We start from the raw sequence: 14,081 nt of genomic DNA on the forward strand, positions 1-14,081 counted from the left end.
TTATATATTTGTAATTTCCTAAATCAGTTTTATTTATGTATTTTTTATTTTTTTTGTAATATATTTTTAAATATATAAAATAGGAGTGCAGCGTAAATCGGCACACCTGTCTGTAAACTAAAATAATTTAATCTTCACATAATTTAATCTTGCGTTATAATTATAATAGCCAAATAGTCCTATTAGAGCTGAAGGCAATCATATATTTGTAGAAAAACTTTGAAAGGAATTGTCGCGTTACATATTTGCGTCTTGCAGAACAGCACAAAGTGTGCATAATCAACAAAATATGTTTTATATTGAAGTGAAAAAAATCTTAATTTTGGAGTCCCATTTTATCAGACGCTTATTTTTTCTTATCTTACAACGAAGTTTATTATTAACTTTAGCAAAATGAAAAACGGTATTATAAAAAACTGCTATATTATCTGATAATAGACACTTTCTAGTTTGTATTTTGTTCCTGAAGTTTTATTTTTAGCTTTTGTTTAAAAAATATTGTCTAAAAACAAAGTAGTCATTATCCGTGATCTTTCTTCAAATAATACTTTTAAAAAATGTAAGTAAAATTTGAAGAATAGATAGATTTTTTGCCGACTTCTAGTGCATTAACGAACATCAAAGAATATTCAGAGACGAGAATTCGTATTCCTTGGTACAGTCTGTCATGTTTTCACCGATAATTTTGTCTCGCAAAAGAGAGAACTAGAGGAAAAGGAATATACATCTCTAAATCTATATATGAATTATGATGACATGTTATATGTTGTTGGAATGAATTCTACAACGGAGGACCACCATATCTATATTATGTCGATGACGCGATCGTTCGCCGCAAAATTTTGCCACTTTGCACAAAGAGACGGTGTCGAGAGAGAATCCAATATTGCGTGGGTGTTGTTCATGGGGTTGGCAAGGGGTTCCAGCCTGTCTTCGTCTGACAGGCCGACGCCCTTGCGCCATGGACATCGACCGTATTCTACCAGACTTTTTATTAGATAAAAAATATTTATTCTTAAACAAATTGTAATACTTAAGCAAGTATTTAAATAAAAAAAAATTTTTTTTAATATTTTTAGTGTTGAAAGTTTTTTTCAATACAATTTCTTTAAATTAATTGTCGAAAGGAAAGTCGATTTTACGATAATAAATTCCCGAAAATAAATAAAAATAACACACACACACACACACACACACACACACACACACACATATAATCTATATAATATCTTACATAATAATTATTTTATTTATTTAATATTGTCCAACATTTCGGTTGTGCCGGTTTTAATTTTTTATTAAAATATTGATTTGCAGCACTGAGCGTCGAATAAAAAAAATAAAAATTTAATATTTTGCCAGAGACGAAAGTGTTGTAAGCATCCCTATTCATGCATTCCCATTCACGCCTCGAATTTCTTCCCCATCTAAATTGCTTCGGTTTCAATACGCTTAGTTCGCGCAGCATGTAAGAATCGAGATCGATTAACGAAGTTACACTCGTCAAGACACACCCTCGGGTTGTAACCGCGTAAATTGCTATATTTTTCGATGAATGAAGACGAATTGTCTTATGCTATAGTGAATTACGAGCGCGATTCGCAAGATTGAGTTATTGCAGTCTGCGATTCCACTAATTATATATGTATCAACAAGAGAAAATAATAGAGAAGAATAATAGAGAAATAATAGAGAAGAAAGACAGAATACTTAAAAATAGACATAATATTATCAATTTGTATGAATGAATATATTGTTTTACTTATAATTATTGAATATTTTATTTTTTTATATAAATGTAGAAGTAATTATTACTTGACTTGATATTTTTGATTGTAATTCACGAATGTAATAAAAATGTATGTGAACAAATGCTTTTTATTTATTTCACAAGAATGATGAACGACGAAAATTGCTGAACTTAACTCTCGATGTCGTCAGAGGAAATCGCGTATCTTTCGCACGCGACAATTGCCAATTTCCGTTGATCGTTCGACGAATTCGATGGAATCTAATTTTCTCCCTGCAGGCTCGGGTATATTTGGAAAATTTCCGTAAATTAATCACCCCGATATACTATCATAGAAAAAAAGAACAAAGATACGTAGAATACAAAGTATATAGTATTATGTAATATTAAATGTCTTCATAAAACATTGTCTGTTTTATCATTTCAATTAGTCTGTTGACATTGTATATTAAGATCAAGGTTTTTGTATTTTAAGACTATTAGAAGATCTTTAACTATTATGACCGTCATTTAAATGTCAAATACATGCAGGAGTGTAATGACCACGCCCTTCATTCTTGATATTAAAAATATATATGCCTAAGAAAAAATATTTAAAATTAAGGAAAGATTAAATTTAATACTTTATGTCAAATTTTAATAAACAAAAATTTTAATACATATAGAAGGAGTAACAATTGTTATATAGTTATCAAATAATTTAGATAAAATATCAATTTCGTAACATCTCATATGATTACGTGCATAATTAAACGCTTGCGACATTTTTATATGTGCTGTCTGGATTAAAAGAACGATAGCTATTTCGGAACTATTCGATATGCGAATTAGCTACGTCTTTCGCGAACGGTTCCGTAAGTCTCGAGGACGGCTGTTATTGATCAGAAAGAAGGTTTGAAGCCAGGAGTAGCTGAGTTACCCTTGTCTTTTTCCTGGGTTTCGAACCTGCGTTGCGCGCACGTGGCTGTCGCGCCCCATTCATAACAACCCTCAGCAACACCCTAAGACCACCCTAGCCGAAGTATACAGCTGTTGCCATGGGAGACATATCGGTATCTTATTAAGACAGTTCGATAATACCTACACTCCTCAACAAATTTTATCGGCCGATCATATAATATAGGGATGTCGTTTATTGCTTGAGCAATGCTTTTACGATGCAGTGAACTGTTTTAATGAGAATGTGGAGTTTAATGTAAAACAACTCTTAATTGCAATCAGTTTTAGCGTAAAATTTACTTTTTTCCCATTTATGTATTTATAACGCGTATTTATAATTTCCTGTTGAAATTACGCGACGCTTGTTGATGTTACGTTATCGTTTTAATAGCGGAAGTTGCGACGATCATGTCTTTATCGTCTAGCACATCATAAAGATGAGTATCTGTTTTCTGTTACAGACCTTTCGAAGAATCGTTTCAGTGAGTTACCGGAGGAAGTCACAGAATTTTCATTCCTCGAAAAGCTGCATCTTTATCATAATGCCATAAGAATAATCCCGGAAACCGTCGTAATGCTCCAATCCTTGAACTACCTCGATCTTAGGTTGGTTCATAAACACACACACACACACACACACACGCGCGCGCGCGCGCGCGCGCGCACACACACGCACACACGCACGCACACACATACATTGAACTGCACGATACAGTATCGCAGGCATCCTATGTGATATGACGTTGATAACGTTAAGCTCCTGCTAGACTGCGCGCAGCATAGTTATAATTAAAAATTTAAAACACTTTGAAAGTTATTGGAAGATTAATTGATTAACTATAATTGTATAACTAATTATTGAATGTACTATAATTATTCATTAAATAATTCTTTTGATTTAAAAAAGTTTCAATGAAAGAGACATATTTCGAATAATTTTTGAGCCGTTCTGTTATAAAAAAATTAATTCCATTTCTGAAATATTCTACAAATTGTTCATAATTGTTAAAATAATTTACTAAAATTAAATAATTGATGTTTCTATAATTGATTATCCGTTTGAAAAAAGTTTCAACTTGCGAATATAATTTTAGCGAAGAATTTATTTAAAGAAGATATTATAATTCACAGTCGAAACCAATTGACGTCGCTACCTCGAGAGATATGCAGGCTACCCCTTCAAACGTTGCTAGTCGCACACAACAGATTAGCATCTTTGCCAGATGAATTGGGCAGGATGACAGTATTGGCAGAACTGGATGCAGGTTGTAACGAAATCACGAGTCTTCCACCTCGAATGGGCGACCTTGCGCAACTTCGGTCTCTAGACTTGAGGAGCAACTTGCTGGTGCACCTGCCTATAGGTAGGACCACCTTTTTAATGCGATCGCGATGTATACAACAGATGTTTATCACGCTCGAATAAATTTCATTGCTTTAATCGCGATTAAGAAATAATTGAATCCATCTGCGTATATTGAATCAATCTGTTCAATAAGTATTTGCGAAATAGATCTTGCCAAAAATCTACTGAGAATTTAAAAGTTACTGTAAATAAATTAATTTTAACAAAGCCAACGCTCGCGAAAGAGAGAAAGTCAATCTTTATAAATTAATTCTAAATAAATCTTTTTATTTATTCGTTAAGCAAAATAAAAAAAAGTTAATTAAAAAAAAATTTGAAAAGAGATTTGAAAGAAATATTAAAGATATTAGTTATGATTGATCTGTCAAAAAAGATTAATATCTCAGGATTGATGATTAAATGCGAAAAATTAAGTTTTTAAATTATATTTTTATATAGAACTGACGTACCTGAGGCTCGTGAAGCTGGATATTAGCGGTAATCGAATATCTGTGCTTCCAAACGAGATGAGGAAGATGAAGAGCTTGGTGGATTTCAAATTATCCGACAATCCGCTCACCTCGCCGCCTGCCTCGGTGAGATCATGATTCATCCGTTTTCGCTTAAATCTCCTTTCCGCAATACATATTCCTATGTTCTTTCTTCGATGGATTTTTTCTAATAAAACTGTACGCAATGTTACTTCAATTGAACTGCCGTTTCACAATCACAGACTGCCTACGGAACTGCTTACAAAACCGATGCCTTTCGCTTCGTACTCAATTCGAGACTTTATTGAATTCATGAATCAGTATTCACTCGCCGTTCGAAAACGTTTAATATCATTCTGTACATTGCCGGAAGGCAACAAGATAACAAAGGAAACGCGAGACATCTTTCCTTCGAGAATACTGGTCTCATATGCTAAAGTTCTTACTGTCGATTTCAGCTATGCATTCGCGGGCGAACGCACATTTTCAAGTACTTGGAGAGGCAGGCAGCGAAACACGAGAGGGCCAGAGGCGGTCGAACGCGACGGGCACCTCTGGATGCAAGAGGTCATGCGACGTTGGACACGAGGTCGCATCGACGGCACAACGTTGACAGTGGATACAGCACCAGTGACGGTGTCGACAAGCGTTGGTCCCAAGAGATCCACAGCGCGGTTAGTTTCACCGTCGCTCTCGTGGCCTTTTCACTATCGCTACATCTCCTGCACACACTCTACAGCTACTTCTTCGCGAAACTATTTGGCGAGTCCGCCGCCGAATTGCCCGCGGAGCTCTGATCCAATGCGGTCATATGAATAAATCGAAACACAAAGCACTTTCGCTTTTACTTTTTCGAAGGAAACTTTAAAGAATATAAATGAACATATTATATTATATACAATTCAAATGGAATAAATGCTTTTCTTTCTCATTAACGCAGAAAATGCTGTAAGAAATAAATAAGGATATTACAGTATTTGCTTATATGCACATAGTTGAAGTATTTATTTGTAAATAAAAGATTAGATATTAGTAGAGGTATCTATTAAAATATAACTGTATATAATAAAACAATAGCATTGTAGAACATACTTTTGATTCATATTTTATATTAAAATGCTTTAGAACAAATGCTTTTGCTTATTTAGGTCTTCTTTTTTAGAGATTTTAATTCTTTTATTCATATGACTTTTAGAATTGTGTTAGAGAAATTATTATACCTTGATCATAAATATAAAGTATACCCATAAATATTTATTTTCATAACAATTTAAATTTTGTTAGCCTTCCTTGTTAATTTTCCTTTTATTACCATTTTTTCTAAGAAAATGCAATAAATTGAAGGTGCTTTATACATAGTCAAGGTCGTGCATTTTTCTGTAAATTTTTATGCAATTTTTGTACATAAATTATATTGTATGTAAAAAACAAATTTACCTAAGAAATGCGAGCGACTTCGCGTTTGATTTTTAATATAAATCATTGTATAAAGTGCATGAATAAATTTTTACTAGTGCACAAGGTGCACACAATCCACGATTTTACATGCTTCCTTTTGGCCACTATTCGCAGGTACACGACGGCGAAGTTCGCAGCTTGTGGCGGCAGGAATGTTCACCGCTCTCGATAACGCTACCGCACGAGGTAGGCGTGAACGGATCTTGTAGTGGCACGTCGACGCCCAGCACGATTTCACCCGGGGAGCACACGTCCCTGGAGGATGAGTTGGGCAAGGTAGGCTAATACATAAGATTCTCACAAAAAACAAATTAGCATTATCGCTATTTGAGTATTTTAAGAAAAAAGGTATTTAAGTTATGGAAAAAATATATTGAAGTACAATTTCTTAAATTTTATTAATAATAATATTGTTTTATATTTCCATTTCTTCTCTAACTTTTTATATTCAGCAAATGTCAATTGCTATATTTGTTGATTTTTATTCATACGAATGATTTAAAACTAGATTGTAATATCTTAAAATAATTAACTTTTATGACAACTGGAGAACTCAGGTTTCTATAAAAGATAGGAGCATAGACTGATAAAGTTCTGATAATTGATTAAGATAAAAAAATGTATTTGTTATTATTATCAGGAGCTAATCGTACGATTTAGATTTCTGTCTAAAATAAGTGTTTAATAAACTGTGCGGAATTTAAAGGATGACATAGCCGCTATATTTAGCTGCCGAATAGATCTCAAGTCGAGCTACGATAATGATAGTAGTCGACAAACCGTTGTTGGCTGTCGCTCAAATCTTATAAAGCCTTGACCCAATAAAACATCATTTACAACGACGTTTCAAAATTACGAAAGCATGCTGCATCAATAATAAATGTTCATACTTAATGTATGGCGAAATCGCTTTCTCATATTTACTGTTTCTTTTATACGCTGAAAACTGAGCTTCCTTAAACAAGAATTCATTTTGAAATCTATAATTAAAATCTGTAATTAAAGTGATTGACAAAACATAATTTTATGATAAAATATAACGTTAATTAAGAGCGCTAATTGAAAATATTATTTCTTATCTAGAAATAAAGATTTTTAATTCTAAGATAAAAAGTAAAAAGACAAAGTTAAAATAATATTAAACTTAAAACTATTCCCGTTTAATTATTAAGACGTCTTATGAAGTATCAAAAGTTATAATTCACGTTCTCATACGAAATCTCTTGCAGGCGATGGTACTGCACGATCAACTGGAAAAGAGGAGATTAGAGAGGAGTACGTCGGAGAATGGGGCAGACATTAGAAGACCAATGATCTCCGGCCTTCATCACACATCGATTACGCCACCTGGGTGAGTGAAGCCTCTCGCTAAGATGATCAATGGGTCAATTACCCGATCCGCGTGCTTTCCCTCGAAACAAACGAGCGCGTTCCCTCGATGTTTGCAATTGATATTGTGATACAAATTGTCACGGTAGTTTACATACATATACATATACGTATATTTTTGCATGCGTGCATGTGCATTATCGTGGCTGGCAATCCCTTTTTACAGCCATCTGGAGTCCACGCATTTGACGAGTCAATCGCAGCAGATATCATCCGCACAGCAATCAGTACACCCGCTTCAAACTGCAACGGGTACCGCTGCAATGATGAACGGCGACGATAAGAGGCCGTTCAATCATATACAGACGTATAGGTAACTTCGCTTTGGACCTTACCAACAAAAGCCCTTGTCCGTCCGAATTTATCTCATGTTATCATGTTTACGTTACTCATTTACTCATTCATATGATTATAATAGGCGCGCCTGGTAATGCTGTCACGTATTACATGCGTTGAGCAACTATGATTGACCTTGTCGTATCAATCCTCTTTAGTATCTAAATGACGGGCATTTGTGATTATAATTAAATATTTAACTCTTCGGTATCACTCTTATTATACTTGAGGTTTCTTTCAATTTATATATTATAATTTTTTTATTAATAGATATCTACATTTGTTTGCTATCGTTATATTTCTTAATGTTTGACGTTCAATTGAAAAAAAATTTGTTACATTTTTATGCAATATTTTTACACAGTATCGATATGGTAAGTACGTGATAAAACGATATAGAGTGGCAACAAAGGTTTAAGAAAAAAAAAATGTATTGTATATAAAATGTACATGCTGCATTTACATATAGATATATAAATTATTAGATATATAATTAATTGTCTTCTGAGGAATATCTAGTCAATAAAAATTATTTCTAAAGTATTACAAATTAGAGGATTAATACATTGTGAGAGAAAGAGATTGTAATAACGCTTTCGGTATTTTATACATTGTCTTGCTTCAATCATACTCGCCAAAGATCATCAAATAAATTCGTGAAAGTTTCATATTATGTTCTTATGCAATCTACGACACTGTTCGCTTTGATATAAACTATTTTATTCTTAGGGAGTACAAAGAAGCTCTGAAGCAGCAGAGGGCTAACGAAGGTCTAAGCGTATACAGACCTCGCGAGCAAGTGACGCCTCCAGGCAACGAGATGCAAAACGAAACCGACATGGGCAACAATAAAGAAACCATTGCTCTAACTGGCAAGCAAATCTTCAACGAAGATAACGCATTAAAGAGGCCAGTGCAGAAAGTTACTCCGTCGCGAATAAACTACCAAAGCACTCCAATTATCAACGGTAGTAATAACGATTACAATAATAAAAACGGAAAATATCTTGAGCAACCTTATAAAAAACCTAGCTCGCCTATTAAAACTTCGAGTAGTATTCTCTCCACGAATACGAGTCCAGCGCATGCGCCCAGATTGGTGAAAACCGCTGTTGGTTACGTTGAAGGTAATCATTTAAACAAAATTAAAAAGGAAATTATAAATTTGTTTGTAGATAAATACACTTGCAGTTGATGTATAAGAGCAATTTTATATTTTACAAAAATTTTTCTTATACATTTCATGCAGTGTAAGAAAGAACTTTGATTACACAATATGCTTATAGTATACGTATGTTTATTAGGCAACAACAGTCCCAGTAGAAACGGCGGCAGTCCGAAATCCCCGCGATCCGTCACATGGAATAGTAATGTGCCTGAAAAGTATTCCTTTACTATGAGGAGAGAGTTTGAACGTGCCAAAGAAGAGGCTGATCTCATCGAACAACTACGAAATGTAAGCATTATAACGAAAAATAACTGGAATTACTTGCGAAAAGCGGCTTTATAATATAATCGAGAATATATTTATAATAGCATATAGAGACAAGATTGAAGATGGCATTGCCAGAGGATCTCGCACCAGCGTTAACGGATGGTGTTGTTCTTTGTCATCTGGCGAATCACGTTAGACCGCGATCAGTTGCTAGTATACATGTTCCTTCTCCCGCTGTAGTGAGTATTTTTTGTGATATATTCCATTTTGTGATATATTCCATGTATCAATGGACTGATTTAACTTTTTTTTTGTAGCCTAAGCTGACAATGGCACGATGCAGGCGTAACGTTGACAACTTTCTCGAGGCATGTCGGAAGATTGGCGTTGATGAGGTAAGAAACATTCTTCTTGTTAAATAATTTCAAAGAAGTTTGTGCTTCTCTTTCGCTCAGAGTATACTACACATGCATGAGACACGCTCATCATTAGTGTACAACATCATGTTGATAGGGTGGATACTTCCATACCGAATAAATTAATCCGATGTGTTTTTAATTTTTCTTTAACAAATGGTGATGTGGCAAGAGAATCATGATAGTAATTGATCGACCGTGCGTGCTTCGTTGAAGAATAGATTGTAAAACTGGTTACGAAACTCAGTGCGAAAACTTAACTCTTTACAAAGCACAATTATCAGTTATTCTCATCAAGCGTTATCCTTAGACCAGATCGAATATACTTGGTGAAGTCGGGCGGAAAAATTTATCGCACATTATTCGTAACCGAACGTCTGTGTACATCGTGACTAACTCTTCGGCATTTAGCCGTCACTTCTCGATGACACTTTCAACGACTACTAGTCAGTCCCCGAATTCGAACTGATTTTGAGCGAATTGCAAACTGATTTTATGAAAACATACGGTATAGTTATAAAAATATAAGTGCAGAAAAGAAGAAAAATGAATTAGCGAAGAAGCTTTAGTTGCATGTGCCTATAGATTTCAGTTCGCTTTTGTGTTGCTTCTTCGGGGAACAGTCTGTACTTCGAGTTCTCACCTTTCCTGCCATCATCCGAATATCTTACCGATTAACATCCATGGACTAACTATCCTAAACTATACAAATAATCCAAATAATTCTTCATCAATTGTTATATAAAATATTACTATGTTACTATTGCTTTTTCCTATCCATTCTTCCTCCCTTAATTGTTTTCTAGATGGAACTTTTGATCATTAAGGAACGAATAAATTGATTACAATCGATTTTAACAAGCATTGTTACAAAAATTTCATTAAAGATAAACAGAATCAAATAAATCAACTTTATCAAAAGTTCTTTTGCGAAGACAAACGATTTCCTTTTATCACATAGTGACAAGTCGGAGTGTAACAGAATGGCTATCCCCCGAGGAACGCTTCTTTTCTCATTGGTACAAAAGTAGGGCCTTCCTTGGAGAGGACAGAGATATGCGTTTTAAGGCCACGTGAGAAATGTTCTCGCAGTGCGATAAAATAAAAACTGGGACTGAGTAGTATCGTTGTTGGTGTTGCAGGAGGTGTTATTGGACGCGGACGCAATCATGGACGTGGGTTACATGGACGCGTACGGGCTAGAGGCTTTGGCGCGTCTCGTCACTGCTCTTCTCCTTGTTCGCGATGAGGGAGAGAGTGGCACCGAAGAGCCGGCCGCAGATTCACTCCGTACGATTCAAGACCACGTTCTATCCGCGATGCTTTTTGCCACATTCCTATCCGCCCTAGTTCTGCTCTATCTATTCCCAATTCCCGATTAGTGAGACGATATTGCGAAAAGGATCTACGAATTAAGAAAGAAGGAGAAGAAAGAGTGGAAACTACGGTATCTTGAGGCTGCAATTCTCAGAGTCTCCTTTTTACTTAATTTTAATTTTATTTTTGATAAAATCTGGGAACCGTCTCGTTCGAACAACGATGCACACGACACTTCCAATGTTTCACATTTTATCTTTAGAGCTATATATTATTTTCGTAAACTTTATTCATACTTGTATTTATTAAAATTCAAAAAAGTGTCGTGTCGGATTTGACTTTGATGTCGAAAATTCTCAATGATGTTCACCAAATTAAATGAAGAAAAAATGTGCATTAATATTTGATAGATGCGGCACGTTTCTTTTCTAAGAAGACAGTCTAAATGTTTACGTAACATAACACTATAGAGTCATCATCGACATCAAAGTACTCTGTAATTTTTTAAAGTGTCTTTCGAAGAAGATACAGATTAAAAAACGGTTCGCTATTGCCGCATCTGGACGCTTTAAAGAATATCAGAACATATCTTTTGTCGTATATGAAATTGTCGCAAAGTACTTAGTTTTCAAGAACTTATTCATCACAATAATAGCTTTAACAAGATTATTCGCTTTTTTGATCTACGCTCACGTAACTTTCCTCGCTCGAGCATATAAGCGAGGAATTTTGCAGTCAGCGGAGAATTTTCGGAGGTAGTTTTTGATAATGTTGATAAATAGCTCGATGGAATGTTTAATCGGCTAAATATTATGTAAGTCTGTACCTTTTTTGTTTCAAAAAGTCTTCATTATCGATAATTGCAAGCGGGAATGTCAGCGAAAGTTTACGTAATAATGTCCCTTGCAAAATACGAAGTTTTATTGTATTCTATGTGCTCGTTAATTTTTTCCGAGCTTACTACGAATTAACATAAAATCAAAGAGCGCAATCAAAGTGGAAGGCGCTCGCATATCACGTTTAGTTGTGAATGTACCTTACAGAATGAACCAGTTATATGATCGCCGCTTGTAATCGTATGAGTCGGCTGTCATCGGCTAGATCGATGAAATAATATTTTGATAAAAAGAAAATGAAAGGTTAATGGTCGAAATCAAAAGTTGATGCGCAATACTCGTCCCAGAATTGTATAAGAGTCGTATATCCCGTTTGACTTTCCGAATTCTCGGAAAGTATTCATTGCCTTGTATACGATGAAAACCTCAGAATTCCAATTAACTGATATTGCGACATCATCTTTTTCGTCTGGGTCTGCGATTGTCCCTCAGGAAGAGAAGAAAGAGTGAAGGGAAGGATAGCTACGATGCCTTCGACGGCAATATTTTTTTAAGATTCGACCAATAAACTGCCTGCGGCTTTTTCAAGATTGGTGGGTCTGTGATAGGTAGCCTGAGAGTTACAGGATTCACGAAAAGGTGCTAAGGGAATCTCTTTCAGTTCTAGGATTTTCTATTTTGGTAATGTAAGGTATAACAAAGGAGGGTTTAAAAATGGTGATGAAATTTATATTCATCCGTAAATTATTGCTTCCCCTATTCGTATATAATTTCATAAATAGTTCGATTGTTTTCTTTGTCAATTTGTCCAGCACAAGAAACAATGTTTCGTTTCGGGATAAAAGAAACAAGACAAAGTACTCTTTGATACTTTGTCGATTGTTTGATTATAGTTTAAAAAAACTTATTTCAAATTAATGTTACTTTGATCTCGGCATTAATTTTACTCGAGTTCCAATGCTTTGGAAGATAAGGAATGTGAATTTTGGAATTTGAAAGATATGAATATGAAAAGTATATTTCCCATCGAAATTTCAAAATCATGGTAAAACTCAAGTATCTATATTAATATTATAGTAGTTATTAACTATAGTAGTTATTTGACCTGATTCTATTGTAATTGTAATATCGAAATTTAATTAACAAAAACTATATGGACACTTCAACTTTTCAACAAAAAGTACGTCGATTTAAACTTTGAGATAGTTATTTCCTACAGTATCTAATTAGCCATAGCTGTAAAAATAGTACGAAAAAGCAATCAATCGAGATCAAAGTGACAGCGATATACGATGGTAGAGACACGGTGCCTGCTATCTGCTAATTTATTTTCATAAAAACTTGATAGAAACGTAGAGGGCATAATATCGTCTATAATATGTGTAAGCGTATAACTTATACTTTAATGTTAAGAAAATATCTTTCAGATTTGTAAGATGGGATCTTTGTCGGAAAAAAACAGCACATCTATCTACAACATCACATCTAGTTTATTGATAGACAGTGGGCTTTTTAAATAATAATTTTGATACTAATCACCGCAATACTTAAGATAGTGCCAAACTTCTCAACATATTCCATTGAATACGGCATTACTTCATTTTTCCGACAAGATCTATGGTCGTTGAAAAGATTTTGATGTGAAATAACTAATCTTACGAATTACCGGAACGCTTAAGTCGAGCGTGAAAATTGTTGATAACTGCGGAAAGAACGATTTTGCAAAAGATTAAAACATTAATTAAATACAGATCTGAAAATTTTGTTGAATTATGGAAATTGTTATGTACAAACAATTCAAACATAGACAAAAAATTTTGACATATTAACAACAAGCTGAAGCATTCTATATAATTATTTCGATAATGTAATAAATATTTTCAGATCTGTATTTAGCTAAATTGTTAGATACTTTAGCAGAATCATTCTTTTTGTGTGGAAGGTCTTTCAGAGAAGGACTGGAAGATTTTTCATAAAAAAAGAGACGTAGAATTCTTTTCGTAACATATTTCGTAAGTGGACCTTATAATGGATGACCACTCTATATTTCGAGAGACTATCATACAAGCATAATATTTATACGTGTATCGTTGCGAATTCGACACGTGCATTACTCTATGCAGCATGCCAGTGTAGTTTTTTAAGGGGTTGCAAGGGTGAGCCGTATCTTCCATGATATCTTACGACTACTCGGATTCAGTTCGCGATTTTGCAGGAGATGCACGCTTAAGCGGCATTGCATTTTCGCGTTTGTAATCAAGTGGGTTTTGCACTTTCTAGTCTACAACAATAGTATCGTTAGTTATAAGTCGAACTATCTCCGTTCTAGTCAGATTATTTTCTCCCCTTGCATTTCTTTTCTTTTGTCT

At 34.5% G+C, this 14,081-nt stretch overlaps 1 protein-coding gene across 4 annotated transcripts in view; it reads left to right on the forward strand.

Annotated features, from left to right (window-relative positions):
* The window catches only part of LOC108684186 (leucine-rich repeat and calponin homology domain-containing protein 1), a 48,451-nt gene that overhangs the window by 30,202 nt on the left and 4,168 nt on the right, over positions 1 to 14,081 (forward strand). The window contains exons 2-13 of one of the 4 annotated variants that reach the window (XR_001931624.1): positions 3,151 to 3,295; positions 3,821 to 4,053; positions 4,494 to 4,630; positions 4,984 to 5,199; positions 6,098 to 6,259; positions 7,213 to 7,334; positions 7,539 to 7,685; positions 8,438 to 8,835; positions 9,013 to 9,164; positions 9,245 to 9,382; positions 9,461 to 9,538; positions 10,702 to 11,006. Coding sequence is in view for 3 of the 4 variants with exons in the window: in XM_018188351.1 (XP_018043840.1) it covers positions 3,151 to 3,295; positions 3,821 to 4,053; positions 4,494 to 4,630; positions 4,984 to 5,199; positions 6,098 to 6,259; positions 7,213 to 7,334; positions 7,539 to 7,685; positions 8,438 to 8,835; positions 9,013 to 9,164; positions 9,245 to 9,382; positions 9,461 to 9,538; positions 10,702 to 10,941 (2,168 nt within the window). In the remaining variant the exon portion in view is untranslated. Of the gene's footprint in view, positions 1 to 3,150; positions 3,296 to 3,820; positions 4,054 to 4,493; positions 4,631 to 4,983; positions 5,200 to 6,097; positions 6,260 to 7,212; positions 7,335 to 7,538; positions 7,686 to 8,437; positions 8,836 to 9,012; positions 9,165 to 9,244; positions 9,383 to 9,460; positions 9,539 to 10,701; positions 11,104 to 14,081 lie in introns of those variants that run through there. The other 3 variants (XM_018188351.1, XM_018188353.1, XM_018188352.1) reach the window with 3 other exon arrangements.

Source organism: Atta colombica, unplaced genomic scaffold (genome assembly GCF_001594045.1).
Source record: "Atta colombica isolate Treedump-2 unplaced genomic scaffold, Acol1.0 scaffold126, whole genome shotgun sequence".
In the NCBI taxonomy this organism is placed as follows: Eukaryota; Metazoa; Arthropoda; class Insecta; order Hymenoptera; family Formicidae; genus Atta; species Atta colombica.